The 20,820-nt window shown below is 38.4% G+C and overlaps 1 protein-coding gene across 3 annotated transcripts in view; it reads left to right on the forward strand.

The window, feature by feature from the left end:
• The first annotated feature begins 884 nt into the window (after window positions 1-884).
• Window positions 885-20,820, forward strand: part of TXNL1 (thioredoxin like 1) — a 35,460-nt gene continuing 15,524 nt past the window's right edge. For 2 of the 3 annotated variants that reach the window (XM_010336780.3, XM_074383372.1), the window contains exons 1-3: window positions 885-1,178; window positions 12,980-13,076; window positions 15,599-15,772. In XM_010336780.3, coding sequence (XP_010335082.1) covers window positions 1,081-1,178; window positions 12,980-13,076; window positions 15,599-15,772 — 369 coding nt within the window. In that variant the 5' untranslated portion in view covers window positions 885-1,080. The remainder of the gene's footprint in view (window positions 1,179-12,979; window positions 13,077-15,598; window positions 15,773-20,820) is intronic. The other variant, XM_003926048.3, reaches the window with a different exon arrangement.

Genomic DNA, 20,820 nt, shown 5'->3' on the forward strand with positions numbered 1-20,820 from the left:
TAAAAGAGTACACTGGCATTAGCCTACCTTGATTTGAAATCACAGAACCTACTGAGCAGGGATTAAATGAGCTAGTACACATACATAGAACTTATCTCTGGCGTGGTTCCTCATGTGGTAAATATTAGCTATTCTCATCCACCCTCTCAACAACCCATGCATTTACACCTGGTGGCCCCCTTGCCTGGAATATTCTCTCTCCCCATCCATCTCACCCCCGCTTCTCTTTCAAGATTCAATCCAGGAGTCAGATTCCTAGCAAGTTTACCCTGCCCCACCTTCCCAAATCGTTTGTCTCCATCGCTTCCTATTCAACTTATTGTTTGCGTCGGTCACAAGACCGTGAACTTCCTGAAGGAGGGAGAGTGCCATCTTTTTGGTCAAAATCTAAACACAGGTGCACGATACTTTCTGAATGACAGCACAGGGAGTGCCCCATATGTAATGAAGCCTGTTAATAAATTTTTCCTCAACCTTAATTTGTCTTGTGCGTAGATCTGCCCCGAATACAGTACAGGAGCACCTTCAAAGTACTTCCAAAGGGTGCCTTGAACAGCAACTAAGAAGCCTGGAGTAAAACAAGTGCCCTTTTACCGTTCCAACCCATGAACCTAGGTAGAAGCCTCAGGTCTGGAAAACGCGGAGGAATACACCAACTTTTGAGTCTCAGTCTGCGCCTGCGCACGTGACCATTATACGTCTGCGCCTGCGCCGCTCAAGGTAGCACGGGCTACTCAGTCGAAGGAGGGGCACGCTTTGTGTTTTGGGATTGGGCAGTGAAGGCCAAAACGGACGGCGCGGAAATGACGTCAAGGCGCGCAAGCGCCGTCTGCCCTGCCGCGCGGTGGCTGCTGGGTGCCGCCCGCCTAGCCTTCCTTCGCCTCTCCCCTCCCCCTCCCCTCCCCGCCCCCTCGGCCGCTCCGCTCCCTGGCGTGACTCGGCACGGAGAGTCCCGGGAGTAGACGCCGCGGTCGCCGCCTCTTCTATCCAGGCCTCGGTCTTCCTGAGCGTCTCTGCTTCCTCTCCCAGGTCATCTTCTCCTTCAGTTTCGACGGCCACCCTGCCGGGTTCTCTGCGAGGATGGTGGGGGTGAAGCCGGTCGGGAGCGATCCCGATTTCCAGCCAGAGCTGAGCGGCGCGGGCTCCAGACTCGCCGTGGTCAAATTCACCATGAGAGGGTGAGGCCAGTCTCGAGCCCTGCGGGTCCCCGCCCGTCCTTCCGTCCTTCCCTTTCACTCTCTGTCGGCCCTGGTTTCCTAGCCGCTGTCTCTTGCCCCGGAATGTCCGGCGGTGGCCGCAGCCCCAGGCAGCTGCCGGAATGAGGCCTCCTGTCTCGGGTGCGAGCCCCCATTGATTCACAGGGGACTCCCGGGCGGGCGCGGAGGCCCGGCTGGCCGGCTGCCCCAGCTCGGGAGATTCCTCCCCTGCTCCTTTTCAGTCCTCCGACAAACTCTGCTCTTGGGGCTTCTCTGCCCCGGCCACCCTTGCCCGAGCCTGACCCCGTCTTCCTGCGGAGCCAGCTGTCATTGGCATCTCCGGAGCTACAAAAAGCTAATCCACTGAACACTTTGCTTCGATTCATGACCTGCATGTCTCGAAAGCCTTTGAAGATTGAGATGGGGCGATCCAACGAATAGCGTAGCTCTTAGTCCTAAATTTCTGCGAATGCCTTTTGAGCTCAGTTGACGTTGGTTTTGGGTGCTTTTTAAAATTATTTAAACTTTCTTTGTTCTCCGTTCGGCCACTAACTTGTAGCTTAGACTCCTCTGTGTGTGCGATCGCAACTGGTCACACACGACAGTCCGTATGTAGTGTATTTCAGGTGGACAGGTAGCCGGATGTCTTAGGTTGACCAGGCTCTGTTTTTCACTGATTTAAGAAGACAGGGATCTTGAAAAATGTTAACTGTTTTTGTTAAATATCAGTCAAATTATAGGTCGCAGAACTGGGGGACGTTTTATAATGAATGTGTAATAACGTTCCTGTGTAAGAATCTCATATTGGAACTCGGCATTGGGAACCAAGATTTCACGAATGTGTGTGTGTGTGTGTGTGTTTCACAGATCTCTCGAGTATGTCGATAGTATTTACTTAGAAGTATTAGAGGTCTCCGTTTAATTTTCCGTGACCCCTTGGCGTTATTTATACATCTAAGTTGGAGCACTCTACTACTGGTATCACTGTTGATGTAACACACTTTCTCTTCCGGGTAACTATATAAACACAAGGCAGTATTTTGGATTTCAGAGCAAAAAAACATAGTTTCTAGTACATGGTTCACTAAATGTTTAGTATATAAATGATGGCATTACAATTATGTCGTTTTAGGAAATGGATGCAGATAGATAGGAAAACAAGTTACGATTTATTTTTGGACCAGTCTCTCGTACGCCGAATTGAAAAAGGATAGTACCTTGGATTTCATATGGTGGACTAGAATACCTATATGATATGTGGAGTTTTGCATTTACCAAATTTAAAAGAATAAGTGATGTCATATATATTAAAACACCTAAAAGGAATGTCAGAGTTCTATAAATATGTTTTCTCATTTTTAGCAGTTTCGTAATGTCTGTATTCTTTTGTTTGTTTGTTTTCGAGACTGAGTTTCGCTCTTGTCGCCCAGGCTGGAGTGCAATCGTGCGATCTCGGCTCACTGCAGCGTCCGCCTTCCGGGTTCAAGGGATTCTCCTGCCTCAGCCTCCTGAGTAGCTGGGATTACAGGCGCCCATCACCACGCCCAGATGATTTTTGTATTTTTAGTAGAGACGGGTTTCACCAGGTTGGCCAGACTGATCTTGGACTCCTGACCTCAGGTGATCCACTCGCCTCGGCCTCCCAAAGTGTTGAGATTACAGGCGGGAGCCACCGCGCCCAGCCCTGTATTCTTAATAATAAGGGAATACCTGTAGTACATTAAGTATCTAGGCCACAGTGGAAGATGGAGGATATGATTTCAATAAGGAGTCTCACTTTTAGTTGATTTTTCTAATTCTGGCCAGTTGAAGCTTTTAAACTTTTGTCCTTCAATGATAGTTTTTCCCCTTACCATAGCGGTGGGAGAGATAATAGGGTAATAAATATTGATGTGAGAAAAGTGGAGAAACATTGCTGTGAAGGAAAAAATTTTTTTTTATCATCAATGTGATGTAATTTAAGCATAAGCATAACTGCAGACATTGATTGGTAAAGAACTGTTATATTTAAAAAGGTATTTTAGTGGAATTAAAATTATTTTTCTTTGTAGTAACTTAGGGAAAGTTAATGTTTGAATTTAGAGAACTTTTAAGTTCAAAAGCGTATTTATATTACATTTACAAATCTGGTAAGACTGTATTTACCTTTAATGTTCCTCGAACATACTGGCCATTAATACATCCTGTCTAAACTCATTGTCGATAGGACCCCAAATGTATGTATATGGCGGATCAGTATTAGAGTCACAACTGTATTCAGTGAAATCCTGTAAGAAACCTCTTAGATCAAAGCTAATGCTGTCCCAGTTTAGACTGAGGGCATAGTTTCTCCAACATCTATTTCATTTCCTTTTCAACCCTATTTTAAACCTATTTCTTTTTCTTAACCTCTATGCTTTATCCATTCTCAGTCTAAATTTTGCTAAAATGATACATAGATTGTTCTCCTGTGTAAGAATCTTTAGCAGCTTATAATAAAATATATGTAACATAAAATTGACCATTTTAACTATTTTTAAGAGTATAAGTCATTGGCCTTAAGGATAGCCAGCCCTCTGTATCTATGGATTCAACCAAATAAAGATAGAAAATATTTGGGGGAAAACATTGCATTTGTGCTGATCATGTACAGACTTTTTCTCTTGTCATTATTTTCTAAACAATACAGTATAACAACTATTTTACATAGCATTTACATTAGGTATTACAAGTAATCTAGAGATCATGTAAAGTATATGGGAGAATGGACACAGGTTATATGCAGATACTGTGCCATTTTCTATCAGGCCCTTGAGCATCTGTGATTTTGGTGTCTTGCTGGAGGTCCTGAAACTAACCCCCCATGGATACCCAGGCATGACTCTACATTCACAGTGTTGTGCCACCATCACCAATGTTTCCTAGGCCTTGAGACAGAAATTCTACATCCATTAAAGGATGACTCCCCATCCTCACTTCTCCAAAGGGACGAAGCTATACCCATTAATCAGTAACTTGCCCCTCCCTATTTATATCCTTGGCCTCTATCATGATTTCCATCTCCATAAATTTGGCAATTTGGGGCACCTAAGTGAAATCATAACAATATTTTTCCTTTTGACTTCATTTGGCGTAGTGTTTTCAAGTTTCATCCATGTCTTAGGATGTCTCTGAATTTCATTCTTTATAACTGCATAAAGTATTCCATTTATATATATGGCAAATTTCGTGTACCCATTCACCTTTTGATTTGCAGGAGTTCTTTATATATTATGGATGTTAATATTTAATTTGCAAACACTTTGTTCCATTCTGTGGGTTGTCTTTTTCTTGATGGTGTCCTTTAATACACAAGTTTTTAATTTTGATGAAGTCCAATTTATCTATACTTTCGTTGCCTGTGCTTTTGGTGTCATAGTCAAGAAATCATTACAAGATTCAGTGTCATGAAGATTTCTCCCTATGTGTTCAGCTGAGAGTTTTATAGTTTTAGCTTTTAAGTTTAGGTCTTTGATCCATTTTGAGTAAATTTTGGTATATGTTGTAAAGTTAGGGTCCAATTTATTTTTTGGCATGTGGATATCCAATTTTTCCAACACCGTTTGTCTATCAAAAACACTGTCTTTTCCTCGTTGAATGGTTAACACCTTTTTCCCAGAGTATTTTTTAAGGATTAAAACAGTCAATCCTTACATAGTCTTACTCTGTGTAAGGAACTTGTTTAAACTCTTTATATTGACTAATTCATTCCTGAGAACAACCCTAACAGCCATCCCTGTTTAACAGTTGAGGACATTGAGTCACAGAGAGATTAAATATCTTGTTTAATGTCCCATTAGTGAATGCATCATTTTAATTGTAAAGTGCTATTCTTGCTCTTCCCAGACTAAGGAGAAAAGAAGTGTGCATCTATCTCTGTGTATCTGCACAGAGCCTTACAATTTTAAGTATGCATTTCGTTGAATAATTTATACCTCTGTCTGCAATTCAGTTCACTCTCTGATATTCTTTCTGGTAACGTTTTTAAACAGGTGTCTCCAAATCTTTACTGACGCCCAGATACATTTTAGTGGTTATAAGTAGTACCAGTTTTGTTGTTGTTAAGTTACCAGGTTTGTAGGTAAGTGATTAAAAATATATACACTGTGTTGTCTGTCATCCCATCATCCCTGTCATCGTCGTCGTGTCCCCCGCCCCACCTTTTAAATAGCGTGAATGATTTTTGTCTTGAATTGATGAATGTATCACTGTTGTAATGTTTACTATGCCCTGGGTTTTTTGAGACAGGATCTTGCTCTGTTGCTTAGGCTGGAGTGCAGTGGTGTGATCATGGCTCATTTGCAGCCTCAACCTCCTGGGTTCAAGTGGTCCTCCCAACTCAGCCCTTGCAGTAGTTGAGACTACAGGCATGTACCACTGTACCTGGCTAATTTTTAAATTTTTTGTAGAGATGGGGTTTTGTCATGTTGCTTAGGCTGGAGATGTGTTGAATTTTCTTAAAGCAGATCTGCCTTTGTAGTTTGCTAGGGTTTGTTAGAATCCAAGAAGGATATCAATGTATATTAGGATGTTTAATTCTAATAGTTAACGGTAGCTTGTTCAAATAATTAATTAAATGGCTATTAAACATATGTTAATTATATACCAGGAAATTACTGAGGACTGAAAGTAGTTTATTGAATCACAGAGTTAGCAGGCCCAGTAGTCCATAGAAAGCAAGGGAGAAAATGTTAGCAAGTGAAGTAGGTAGCTCTAAGACTAGAGCATGTTGAAGCCCTAGTCTTCAGAGAACAGTGTTGCTTTAGTTTTTAAGTTAACGTTTTATTGAAGTACAACAAGTGTACAAAAATGTACAAGAAATAGCTCATTACCAGCACTCCAGAGTCCCTGCACCTTCCCAGTCTTCTTCCCATTACTCTTGAATTCTGACACTACAGGTCAGTTTTGCTTGTATTTGAACTTTCTAGAAATAGAACCATATAGTCATGTAGTCTGTCTGGCTATCTTTCAAGAGTGTGCACATAGTTTAATCTTGGCAATTGATTTGGAAATAACAACAAAAGGCACTGAATAGGCCACTGTTTTGGACTTTTTAGCAGTCAGTTAAGAGTTGGGTTCTGGGATCGAATTCTAGCTTAGCAATTTGTTCTTGGGAGTTATAAGGCTTAAATAAGGTGACATGAGTTTGTGAATGTATAACATATAGTAAGTGTCCAATGAATGCTAGCTGTTTTGTGTAATTAATAACACCAATTGTGATTAAGCCTGCCCATTAGTAAATATAGTACATGTGTAAATTGCTTAAAGTCTTACCCTGCATGGAAAAAGAAGAAAAAACAAAAAACTCCTTCTACGGTGGCTTTAGAAAGCATACATTTTTTTAATCCACTTATCAGATGTATGTGTTTACACGAGTTGTTGCTCAAGATAAGACACTGGCTACTGTAGCAGATAGGGAAGGACAGTTAGCTAGTTCATGAAACAGAATTTATTTTATAGTGTGACTGTAGAAAAAAATGTATTAAAAAGAAGCTAATGTAGTTGTTTCAAAGAAAGCTGATCTTGGATATATTTAGGAATTGCCTGTTCTAGTTGTGGCCCTGCCACCAGCTAGAGTGTTTGGTCTGGGCAGGTCATTTTCTGGTCTTCAGTTCTTACTTATTAGTTAATTATATTAGGCTATATCTGTTTTAAAGTTTTAGTTCTGTGAGTTTCTTTCTTTCTTTCTTTCTTTTTTTTTTTTTTTTTTTTTTTTTTGAGATAGAGTTTCACTCTTGTTGCTTAGGCTGGAGTGCAATGGAGCAATCTCATCTCACTGCAACCTCCACCACCCAGGTTCAAGCGATTCTTCTGCCTCAGCCTCCCAAGTAGCTGAGATTACAGGCATGTGTCACCAGGCCTGGCTAATTTTGTATTTTTAATAGAGACAGGGTTTCACCATGTTGGTCAGGCTGGTTTCGGACTCCTGACCTCAGGTGATCCACCAGGCTTGGCCTCCCAAGTGCTGGGATTACAGGTGAGAGCCACTGTGCCTGGCCAGGTTTATTTTTTTATACGTTGTAGAAAGCTAGCGGTTTACTGTATTGTTTTTTTCAGAGAGCATAACTCAAAATCCTTCCAACATACACGTTTTATATATTGGAATAAGCAGATAAGTTTTCAGTCAAAGAGAAGGTTTAGAGTAGAAAAATAACTTTTTTCCCCTTAATTTTAAATCTCTGGACTAGATGTCTTGAACCTTTTGCTATGAAATAAAAAATCCTAAATTGTGCTAAGGGCTGCTAATCAAGGTGTGTGCAAGAGAAAAAGGTGTCATTCTGAAATTCAGGCATACTGGGAGCATTATATTTTAGAGTTGGGAAAAGTCCCTGGATAATCTAGTTCTTTTATTTTATACAGAGAAATCAGGTGACTTGTTCATGATCTCAGCTAATGGAAATGTGTTTACTCTTAACTGCTCATGTTTAGGAGGCAAATATCTTATGTAAAATGATCAACTGGCTGGGCACGGTGGCTCACACTTGTAATCCCAACACTTTGGGAGGCTAAGGTGGGAGAATCACTTGAGACTAGAAGTTTGAGACCGGCCTGGGCAACATAGGCAGACCTTGTGTCTACACAACATCAAAAATTATCTGGGTATGGTGGCATGTGCCTGTAGTCTCGGCTGCTCAGGAAGCTGAGGTGGAAGGATCACTTGAGCCTGAGGGATTGAGGCTGCAGTGAGCTGTGATTATGCCATTATACTCAGCCTGAATGACACAGTGAAACCCTAAATAAATAAATAAATAAATAATCAATTTATTTGAATGATTGGTTTGTGAAAGTACTCCGCTGTATGTATTTGTTCTTTTGTATATGCTTATGCTTCTCTGCTTTACGATGTATTTTGATTTTTGACTAAAGTTCCAACCTATGATGGATAACTAAAATGAAAGAATCCAGATAAAGTTAAATCTTGAAACAGATTTTTGCACAGTAACCATAATTTTAATAGTCTTTTCAGCTGCAGGATGTATGTCTGTAACACCAGTTAGCTAATAAATAATTGATGAATAGAGAGTTGTCAGTGTGATTTGGAAGTTGTATTGGTTCATATGTGATTTTTCCTGGGTAGTGAAAAATAGAAATAAAACCTTCATCTGGAAGCAGAAAGCTCTTAGCCACACAGGCAGATCCCCTTTCATGTTTATTTTAAGAAAGTTAATGAAATTAAATAAGAGTGCCTACACCTAGCGCTTGTTCCCCAGAAGGGTTTATTTTAAGTATTACATTTTCTGTTGTCCCTTCTTTAATGGCAGCCTCACTGGCTCAGAGCTCCATTTCAGTCTGCTTTGTGACAACACCTAAGCATCACTTCCAGTTAATTTTGTTCATTTCAAATATTCCTCAAGGTAGCTTCCAGCTCTGAGCCACATGCTAGGTTGTCCATCTTTTTTGTAAATCCTGGTTACTGTCTTACTGTCTTTTTTTTTTTTTTTTTTTTTTTGAGAAGAAGTCTCGCTCTGTCACCCAGGCTGGATTGCACAATCTTGGCAATCTCAGCTCACTACAACCTCCACCTTCCAGATTCAAGTGATTCTCCTTCCTCAGCCTCCTGAGTAACTAAGACTACAGGCACCTGCCACCACACCCAGCTAAATATTGTATTTTTATTAGAGATGGGATTTTACCATGCTGTCCAGGCTGGTCTTGAACTCCCCACGTAAAGTGACCCACTCGCTTTGGCCTCCCAAAGTGCTGAGATTACAGGCATGAGCCGAGGTGTCCAACCTAGTTATTGTCTTTCTTAGTGATCTCGTTATAAAGTTGCATGGGTTTCAGGTAGTTTGCCCCAAACTTACTTTTCCCATAAATCCTCTCTTTTTGGTATGTGCTTTTGCAGGAGGGTAGTTTTCATGAGTGGATATATTGTGTTACAGTGTGGATATCTCTGTAATTTGTGACATCTGTATAAAAGCAGTTAACATTAAATTCTTTATTCTCAGCTCATTTAATATTTTAAAATGAAAACACCTGTTCATTGCATAAAAGTAAAGAATGCAGAATTATGGATACTTAATAAAGTGTTCCTGAAATCCTCTTCCTTTTCCAGTCTCACTTGCCTAAGTAATTAATGCTAACTGTTCATCGTGCCTATCTTTTTAATATGCGTTTACATATATACATAGATTTAAAATGTGATCCTAGAGAACATTTTACAATGAGACTTTCTTGCCCCTAAGCAATACAAAATATTCCCTGGTGTGGACATGTCATAACTTTTTTTTTTTTTTTTTTAAGACAGTCTTGCTCTGTTGTTCAGGCAGGAGTGCAGTGGCACGATCTTGGCTCACTGCAACCTCTGCCTCCTGGGTTCAAGCGATTCTCCTGCCTCAGCCTTGAGTGGCTGGGATTACAGGCATGCGCCACCATGCCTCGCTAATTTTTATGTTTTCAGTAGAGATGGGGTTTCATCATGTTGGCCAGGCTGGTCTTGAATTCCCAGCCTCAAGTGATCTACCCGTCTTTGCCTCCCAAAGTGTTGGGATTACAGGCGTGAGCTAGCATGCCTCACCCGTGTCATGACTTTTAAAACTGCTTTTCCATTGCTTGCTGTTTAGATGGTATTCTGACTTTTTACTATTATAAACATGTTACATTGAACTTTCTTATACTACTTGTTATTATGAAATAGAGTAAGTGTTGTTAAAATGGAATAGACTTTCAAAGGGAGATTATTGGGTCTCAGCTTGTGTTCATTTAAAAATGAATAGATAAGACCCAATCAATCAATGGCTTTTGAAAAATGATGTAGCAATTTATATTCCCATTTTTAAAGTTTAAGACTAATTTAGTTGACTGTAAAATATTATTTTCTTAGATTTTTGATATGTGGCTTGAGGATAACACAAGGTAAAAATGCTGATTGAAATGTTAAGAATGTGGACTTGATCACAACTTTGAGTTTTAACATTTGTTTTTATTTTGTGCTTTAGAATTTGCTTTTTCCTGTATTTCTGTATCAGAAGGCTAACATTTTTCTTATTTCTGCAAACTTTTATTGAGACATACGTGGCACGCAATTAGAAATATGTAGTTCAATGAATTTTCAGAAACTGAACACACCTATTTAATTAGTTTCCAGACAAACAAAACATTACTAGCCTCCAGAAGTCCCATTCTATCAGTAACTCACTAAGGTAACCACTGTCCTGATTTATGATACCATTGGTTGGTTTTGCCTGTATTTGAACCATATGTAAATAGACTCATAGAGTATATGCTAGTATACTGTATATTGCTTTCTTTCCTCAGTGTAAGAAATTTGTGAGGTTCATCTATATTTTTCCAAGAGGTTTTACATCAGTTATTTTCATTATTGTATAGTATTTCATTGTATAACTGTAATTAGCTTACTCATTCTTTCGTTGATAAAAATTTCATTGTTTCTAATTTTTGACTCTTAGAAATATTACTAATAATACTTTTCAGATGTTCTAAAATAATACTTTATCAGATGTTCTAATACGGTAAACATTTCTCTTAGATACATCCCCCAGGAATGGTGATGGGTTGGTGTATTTCTAGTAGTTTCTTTTTTTCCCTCCAAAATAGTTAATACCAACTTGCACTGTCACAGTATATAAACGTTTAGTTGCTCTGTATTCTTGACAATACTTCGTTCTTGTAACTATTTTTGCAGAGTTGGTTTTAATCTGCATTTCCCTGGTATCCCTGATGACTAATGAAGTAGAACATCTTTCCTGCTTTATAAAAGAAAGTTTTTGACTTTATTTATTTAATTATTATTATTATTATTATTTTGAGATGGAGTCTTGCTCTGTTGCCAGACTGGAATGCAGTGACACAATCTCGGCTCATCGCAACCTCTACCTCCTGGGTTGAAATGATTCTCCTGCCTCAGCCTCCTAAGTAGCTGGGATTACAGGTGCTCACCACCACGCCCAGCTAATTTTTGTATTTTTAGTAGAGACAGAATTTCACCATTTTGGCCAGGCTAGTCTTAAACTCCTGACCTTGTGATCCACCTGCCTCAGCCTCCTGAAGTGCTGAGATTACAGGCTTGAGCCACGGTACCTGGCTGACTTTTATTTATTGACTGTTTGGATAATCTCATTTGTCAAGTGCCTATTCAAGCATTTATTCTTTTTCTTTTGCAGTTCAGTCTTGTCCTTATTTTTTGTTAGGAGTTGTTTACATACTAGAAGTCTAAGTCCTTTGTTTGATGTTTTGCAAATACTTTTTCCGTCTCTCAAAGACATTTTTGGATGACTTAAAAGGTCTTAATCTTCCAGTTTATCAAATATAGTCTAGTCTGTCATTCCTTTTTTTTTGAGTATTTTTTTGTTTTGTATAAGAAATCACTGCATATTTCAAGGTTTTGAAAGTGTCTTCTGTACTTTTTCCTAAAATCCCCATTGTTTCACCTTTTACATTTAGATCTATAACCCATCTGGAATTGGTTTTTGTGCATGATGTGTTGAGATTCATTACTTCTCCTGTGTGAGTATACAGTTGATCTGGAGTATTTATTGAAAAGACCATCCTTTTCCCACTGCAATACGACATCAAGTTTTTCAGACATCAGAGTACTGTATGTGAGATGGGTCTGTTTCTGGACTTTTCTTTTTTTTTTTTTTTTTTTTGAGACAGAGTTTCGCTCTTGTTACCCAGGCTGGAGTGCAATGGCGTGATCTCGGCTCACCGCAACCTCCACTTCCTGGGTTCAGGCAATTCTCCTGCCTCAGCCTCCTGAGTAGCTCGGATTACAGGCATGTGCCACTATGCCCAGCTACTTTTTTGTATTTTTAGTAGAGACGGGGTTTCACCCTATTGACCAGATGGTCTCGATCTCTTGACCTCGTGATCCACCCGCCTCGGCCTCCCAAAGTGCTGGGATTACAGGCTTGAGCCACCGCGCCCAGCCTGGACTTTTCTTTAAAAAGAAAACTGATTGAATCAGTTTGCTCATTCTTGTACAAGTACTATATTCTCTTAATAAAGTTTTACGGTAGTTCTTATCTGATTAATACAGCATTTTTCAGATTTGAACCTCAAAACAGCTTGGGCTGTCCTGTTATTTCTCGAGGATTTTTAGAATTGAAATTTGTTAAATTCTACAGGAAAACCTGCTGATGTTACAACATCAGTTATAAACATCAAATCGAGGAAAATCGGTATCTTGGCAATATTGAGTTTGCAAATTCATAAGCAGAGTGTATTCCTTCATTTATTTAGGTTTTCTTTAATTTCTCTCAGAACAAACCTTGAAGATTTAACACTATTAGATATGAAGACTAAATAGAACATCTGGGCTCATTAAGACAGTATAGTATTGATACAAGTGTGTATGAATAACTTACTCAAGTAGACCAGAGAATCTGGCCTAAGGTTGTGATTCATGCCTGTAATGTCTGCATTTTGGGAGGCCAAAGGCAGGAGGATCACTTGAACCCAGGAGTTTGAGACTAGCTGGGCAATATAGTGAGACCCTATCTGTCCAAAAACAAAAAAAAACTAGCTGGTTAGCTGGGTGTGGTGACATGCACTTGTAGTTACAGCTACTTGGAAGGCTGAGGTGGGAAGATTGTTTGAGGCTGGAAGATGGAGGCTACAGTGAGCCATGGTTATGCTACTGTACTCTAGCCTGGGTTACAGAATGAGACCCTGTCTCAAAAAAAAAAAAAGAAAAAGAAAAAAGCCAGAGAGTCAAAGCCAGGAACATCAGTGTTTGTTCTCGTTTATGTTTAATCAATGAGTGCTTTAGTGTTATTTTAATGTTCCTTTTCCTTTTCTCATAGGTGCGGGCCATGTTTGAGGATTGCCCCAGCATTCAGTTCTATGAGTAATAAATATCCACAAGCTGTTTTCTTGGAAGTCGATGTACATCAGTGTCAGGTAAGGGAAAGGAATCTTTTTAAATTTACTTTTGAATAAATTTGAATCCAACATTAATATTCTTCATTTATCTCTTTATGCACATAGTTCTTATTCCTTTGAAGATAGGAAGATGTTATGTTGATGTCATTATTACAGATGTCATTATGGCTACCTTAGTTAAGAGTAGCACATTATTAATTGCTTCAGGTTTGTATTAATCACTGTCTGATATAAAATTAATATGATGTTGTTAATAAGTCACCTGGCAGTTCTGTGTATTACATTCGTTATGTTTTGCAAACCTACAATTATGTCTTCTACCCCTGAGGCATTGGCCGATTATACAACAATGGCAAGGAGTTCTTGGTTACAGTTTGAATTGATCAGTTTGTAATCTTATCTCCAAATCAACGTACTGAGCAGAAACTTTAAAATGTTGATCACTTTATTTTTTATTATTTTTTTATTTTTTTTGAGATGGAGTCTCACTCTGTCACCAGGCTTGATTGCAGTGGCGCAATCTCGGCTCACTGCAACCTCCACCTCCTGGGTTCAAGTGATTTTCCTGCCTCAGCCTTCTGAGTAGCTGGGACTGTAGGCGATTGCCACCACACCCGGCTAATTCTTTGTATTTGTAGTAGAGACGGGGTTTTACCGTGTTAGCCAGGATGGTCTCCATCTCCTAACCTTGTGATCTGCCTGCCTTGGTCTCCCAAAGTACTGGGATTACAGGTGGGAGCCACCACACCTGGCCAAAATGTTGATTACTGTTGATTGAGCCACAGTGTTGTAGGTGAATTGCCCTTATTACTTAGTTGGAATGGTATGTGACAGTTCTGTATTTGTATATGTAGAAATGTGGGGAATTGTTAAGGGGGAAAAAAAATTGGAAGGCTCTTTCCAACACTAAAAAGTGGAGTCTTTAGTTCTGATTAAGGAACAACTCTATAGCTCTGCAACTTTATCTTTGTTAAGTTTCTGAGTGTGGTAAACATTTTAGAATATTATGTAGTTTGTAGTTAGTTTGGGGATTTGTTACACACGTTTATGTTTCAGCACTTAGTCACAGTTATTGAACTGTATTATTGGCCCCTGATTTAATCACAGTTTCTGATATGAAAGTGCTTTTTCCTGGAGCTATGCTGTCAGGTATTGTAACCAGTGGCTACCTGTGTTTATTGAGTACTTTAAATGTGGCAAAACCAAATTGAGATGTACTGAAAGTATAAAATACACATCAGATTTTAAAGACTTAGTATGAAAAAAATGTAAAATAGTGCATTATCTTTTTATGTTGATTAGATTGAGAATGTATATATTAGGTTTGCTGTAATATTAAAATTGATTTTACTTATTTTACTTTTTTATTATAGATAGTAGAAAATTTAAAATTGCATATGTAGCTCATGTGCTACATATCCATTGTTTTGGACAGCACTTCTCTGTAAGGTCAATCATAGTTTTTTAACTTAGAGGCTTTGAGAAGACATTCCTATGTTCATCTTTATGTTCTTTTTCTTTAAATAATATAGTAGCGACATTCATAATATTTGAATATGTAAGGTACCATATTTGCTTTACTGGTTCTTTTATACTTGTCATGAAAAGTTTAAACTAGCATACTCAGTGGGTATTAGGTAATTTCCATTCAGTAGTCTTATAAAATTGTAGAGCTAGGAAAGAATTTAAAAAGATAGTTGTTGGAATGTGTTTGATGGGTGACCAAAGACATTTCTGTAAGAGTAAAAATTGGGTGACAGTTGCAATGCAAAATACATTGCCTGTTTTTCACAGGCAGATTGACTACTGTTTTTCAGATGCGCACTTTTTTTCCTTTTTTTTTTTTTTTTGAGATGGAGTCTTGATCTTGTTGCCCAGGCTGGAGTGCAATGGCGCCATCTCAGCTCACTGCAACCTCTGCCTCCTGGGTTCAAGTGATTCTCCTGTCTCAGCCTCCCAAGTAGCTGGGATTACAGGAGCCCGCAACGGTGCCTGGCTTAATTATATATTTTTAGTAGAGATGAATTTTCCTCCATGTTGGTCAGGCTGGTCTTGAACTCCCAACCTCGGGTGATCTACCCGCCTCGGCCTCCCAAAGTTATGAGACTACAGGCATGAGCCACCATGCCTAGCCAGATAGACACTTTTTTTTCTCGTAGTAGTGGTTTGTGTTCACTTTATTAATACCATTCTTGATTATTCTTTTTGAGAAATACCTGTAATTATGAAAGACCTGTCTGGTGTAAAGCACAGTTTCGGCATTGAAAACTAATTTTTCTACTGGATGACATATTTAGCAGTAAAAATGATAAAAATGTAGACAATGTTCTTTATAGTGTGTGTAAGGGTTATATAGCTATGCCCAAAGGGGAACTCTTTTAGGAACAGGTCTATTTTTGTCTTAAGTAACAATTAAGAATGCAGTATTTTACATGTTTTTACTTCATGCTTATGATATTTAACTTCCATAAAGGTATAGAATGAATATTCAAAGTGGTTTAAGATTTAATTCATAACGCTGTCCAACTTGTGAATTCTAGGGAACAGCTGCCACCAACAATATATCAGCAACACCTACATTTTTGTTTTTTCGAAACAAAGTGAGAATTGATCAGTATCAAGGAGCAGATGCTGTGGGATTAGAAGAAAAAATCAAGCAGCACTTAGAAAATGACCCTGGAAGCAATGAAGACACAGATATTCCAAAAGGCTATGTATGTAAACTGAAAAGTGAAATCATAATGTATCTTATACATGTCATTATTTGGTTAAAATGAAGTATATAACTGTTTTTATGTTCTCTTAACGGTTTATAATACTTTTAAATAAGAGGTTTCAAATTAAATTTATTAGCTGACTATTGGGTTTTGTCTGTATGTGTATGTCTTTGTGTGTGTTAAGCCCCCATCATAAGCTATTTTTCCTAAATTTCTCCGATTTTCTTTGCCACTTATTTTTTTATCTGCTTTCTGAGCTGTTTTAATAACCATTTAAAAATACTTGCTTTATACTTTTTTTTTTTGCAAAAAGTGAAGACGACGTGCATAGGAAATATTTTTTCACTTTTTGAAAATTGTGTAAAATGACTTACAAGTTTTAATTATGACATTGTATATTGAACTCCCTTTGCTGCCACTCATTTCCTATAGTTTTATCTTTTTAAATGTATGCCCTCTTTTCTGGCACTCTATGTTTAAAAAAAAGTCTAGTTACTGATTTTGTTTTAGAATTAAATGTGACTTTAGTATCACATGTAGTATTCTAGGTTTTAAGAGTAAGTATTCTAAATAGCAACATAAAGACTTAAGAATCTAAAGGATAGTGTTTGAAAACTTCAGAGTATGAGTAGTTATAATGCAGCATTTTTAATTTGAGAGTTATTCAAGAAAGAAGCAAAATTCGGAAGCAGCACTTCATGGTATTAGATTTGTTTATACATACACTGTAGGTAAATCCTGCATAATAATGTAGTTCTTAATTTCTCTGGTTATAAAGTTACTGCACTGGTAGATCAAAGAATGAATTTTTTTAAAAGTTACCTTAAGTTAAAGCTAATATCCTAAACAAGGTACCTATCAGGCATATTAAAGCAGATTTGTGTCATGGAGCTACAAGTCCTCTCTGTATGTCTAAATTCATGCCAAATGAAGAGAAGCTATAGTCTAATAAATTTGAGAGATTCTGTGTATGTGTGTGCAGTAGGAGATTGGGAGAGTGTCAGAAAACATCGGTAACGTGATACCAGCCTTAATTTAGGGAAGTACAATTACTGTTATTTAAAATAGGCCTGTAAGTTGAAGTTGTAATGTCCAATTAGAAAGTATCAACATATTGTTTATATCATGGTTGTAACATCTTTTGGACAGTTTCAGAAATCATTTAACTTGTAAACCATTGTGTTTATATCTTTTTATTTTTTCCCTTTGTTACTAAGGGTGTTTGCATTAAAAAGTCTTATGAGCACAGTAGTCTTGTTGCTTAGTTATAGGCATACTTCTTTACACATCAGCTATGGTAGGAGTGTTTTGGCCTCACATAGGAAATAGGCATGAAAAAATGAAATTTTAAGAAATAAAAATTTAGTTTTTGGGTAAATGTTATGGATAAAATATGAAAAGCTGTTTTTTAAAAATTTCTCTTTTTTTACTATCAGGTGTCAATCAAGACATTACAGTTTTGAACTATTTAGGTCTTATAGGGTTATTCAGTATTTAAAACTGGTACTCGGTTCCCAAGACTATTATTGTTCTTAGAACACAAGTAGAAACTTACTGGAAATAAGAGTCACTGGATGAAAACCTTTCTCGAACTAAGTAGACTTAAATATAAGCATTGCAGGCCAGGTGTGGTGGCTCATTCCTGTAAACCCAGAACTTTGGGAGGCCAAGGCAGGTCGATCATCTGAGGTCAGGATTTGAGACCAGTCTGGCTAACACGGTGAAACCCTATCTCTACGAAAATACAAAAATTAGCTGGGTGTGATGGCGGCCACCTGTAATCCCAGCTACTCAGGAGGCTGAGGCAAGAGAATTGGTTGAACCTGGGAGGCAAAGGTTGCAGTGTGCCAAGATCACACCACTACACCCTTAGCCTGGGTGACAGAGTGAGACTCTGTCTCTAAATAAATAAATTAAATAAATAAATAAATAAATAAATGCATTGCAAAAATGCAGTAACAATTTTTTATAAAACTGGGAGTTTCTTGGAATTAGTTTTGGTGATTATGTTTTAGCACTCAGAGGCTATACAAGTTGTTAATTTTATACATCCTATTGTTTTGAAACTATTTAGCTGAGGCCAGAGTACTAGGGTATGAGAAGTTTTTTTAAAAAATCTTAAGATTGAATAATTTTAATTCACTTTAATTTAAAAAGAGAAATATATGTATCTATTTTAGGGGGTTAAGATATTGTGAAAGATGTAGTTGTGATGCTGAAAAGGTGAAGACTCATAATTCTAATTCAGAACACTGTTTTTTGTGAACATAGTGACTTAAAAATTGATACATAATAGTTATGCATATTTATGGGGTACATGTAATATTTCTATACTTACATGCAATGTGTTATTCCAAATCTTCTAGCTGTTTTGAAATACACAAGTTATTGTTAATTATAATTACCTTTCTGTGAATAATGACTTTAACTTTCTAAAAGTGTTAGTTGAAGTTGGGAACAATTTAAAACCATTTATATTTATTCTTCCTCCATATTTGCTAAGAGTAGATTATGTATAGTGTGGCTTTATTTTTTATTTGTTTTTTAAAATATCTCCACAAGTGGAATTTTATTGATGGCTCTAGCTTATTCCCTCCCAAAAGATGAACTGCAAAGACATGAAGTGAACATAAACTCAAGATTTTGTTTTTATAATAAAAGAAAATATGACACTTAGAACTGGACCACGTGGCCCTTTCTCTTCTTATCTACTCCCAGTTCAAAATGCTTGCATCTTTTAATAACCAGCATTCTCTTAGATCTGCAGTTGGGCTCAGTGCACTCAAGCCTTAACACAATCTTCTTTGTAGTTTTAGCCTTTTCCTGGAAAATTGGCTTAGGCTGCCCACCATAGCCACTCTACTTCCTGTCATAAAAGTGCTTTCCCTAGGCTTTAAGAGAATCCTTGCCCTTCTCATACTGTGTCACTTTTGTGGGGTTGGTGCTTGCCACACTTCTTTTTTTTTTTTTTTTGAGACGGAGTTTCACTCTTGTTACCCAGGCTGGAGTGCAATGGCGTGATCTCGGTTCACCGCAACCTCCGCCTCCTGGGTTCAGGCAATTCTCCTGCCTCAGCCTCCCGAGTAGCTGGGATTACAGGCACGTGCCACCATGCCCAGCTAATTTTTTGTATTTTTAGTAGAGACGGGGTTTCACCATGTTGACCAGGATGGTCTCGATCTCTCGACCTCGTGATCCACCCGCCTCGGCCTCCCAAAGTGCTGGGATTACAAGCTTGAGCCACTGCGCCCGGCCACTTCTTCTTTTTTTTTTTTGAGTTGGAGTTTCACTCTCGTTATCCAGGCTGAAGTGCAATGGCACAATCTCCGCTCACTGCAACCTCCTCCGCCTCCTGGGTTCAAGCAATTCTCCTGCCTCAGCCTCCCAAGTAGCTGGGACTACAGGTGCATGCCACCGTGCCCAGCTAATTTTTGTATTTTTAGTAGAGACGGGGTTTTACCGTGTTGACAGGATGATCTCGATCTCTTAACTTCATGATCCACCCGCCTCGGCCTCCCAAAGTGCTGGGATTATAGGCATGAGCCACCGCGCCCAGCACCACACTTCTTACAAAAAGTCCAGCAAGTTTTAGGAACGTTCACCGTGTTTGCATGAGCACTATTGGCAGAGAAAACTGTTTTTTACATTTTTTAAGTTTTTTTTGTTTGTTTTTGAGATAGAGTCTCACTCTGTTGCCCAGACTGGAGTGCAGTGGCATGATCTTGGCTCACTGCAACCTCTGCATCCCGAGTTCAAGCGATTCTTTTGCCTCGGCCTCCTGAGTAACTGGAAATACAGGCGCCTACCACCATGCCCAGCTAATTCTGTATTTTTAGTAGAGACAGGGTTTCACCATGTTGGCCTGGCTGGTCTCAAACTCCTGAACTCAGGTGATCTGCCCTTCTCAGCCTCCCAAAGTGCTGGGATTACAAGCATGAGCCACCACGTCCAGCCTCCAAATACAATGTTTATACTTTTTTTTTTTTTTTTTTTTTTGAGGCAGGGTCTCGCTCTGTTGCCCAGGCTGGAGTACAGTGGCACAATTTCCGCTCACTGCTGCCTTGATTTCCTGATCTTAAGCCATCCTCCCAGCTCAGCCTCCCAGTTAGCTAGGACTAAAGGCACACGCCACTGCATCCAGCTAATTTTTTTGTTTACTTTTTTTTCAGGACAGTCTCACTATGTTGCCCAGGCTGCTCTCAGACTCCTAGGCCCAAGCTATTCACCCACCTCAGCGTCCTAAAGGGCTGAGATTACAGGCATGAGCCACCGTGCCAAGGCTTTTACTTTTTATCTCTATTACTGGCATATACTTTTTTTTGATCTTTATTCTGAGTCTTAACAATTCAACTGTAAAATATTTATAGACACTTAAGGAAATTAGACCACTGATTTGATGTTAAGTAGTATTGATCGTGATAATGCTATTGAGGATGGTTTTTTTATTTTATTTTATTTTTATTTTTTTTACAGCTCTTATTGCTTAGAAATTCACACTGAAATGTTCATGAATGAAATCAAAAGATGTTTATAACATTTTTCAAAATAATCAGGAGGAGAGTTAGGATGTAGTTGGGGGTTAAAGATGAGGTAAGAGTGGCCATGAGTTGATGATTATTGTAGCTGGAAGTGGTGGATACATGGGATTCACTATATTATTACATTTTTGTTTGAAATTGTTCTTGTTAAAAACTTTTTAAGTCCTTATTTGTTACTCCTTAAATTGGACATCTTCAAAGGTAAAAAGAGCCTTTGGCCACTAGAAGAGGAAAACAGGCTTTCTTTGGATCTTACAGATACTTTAATTTGTATACTTTCTACTGTAAAACACTTATTTTTTAAAGTGTAAGTCAACATTTTATAATCTTAGTGTTAAGGACATAATTTCTGATACCTTAACAAGTGGCTAAGCCTAGATTTGGCTTTAATAATTGATGGTAGATCTCAGAAATGCAAATGAAAGGACTATCCTAAAATTGTTTTATGAACTGTTTTAAAAGAGTTTTCTTAAAATTGCCTACAATTCGGATTTTTTATTAAAATCT

Source organism: Saimiri boliviensis, chromosome 13 (genome assembly GCF_048565385.1).
Source record: "Saimiri boliviensis isolate mSaiBol1 chromosome 13, mSaiBol1.pri, whole genome shotgun sequence".
In the NCBI taxonomy this organism is placed as follows: domain Eukaryota; kingdom Metazoa; phylum Chordata; class Mammalia; order Primates; family Cebidae; genus Saimiri; species Saimiri boliviensis.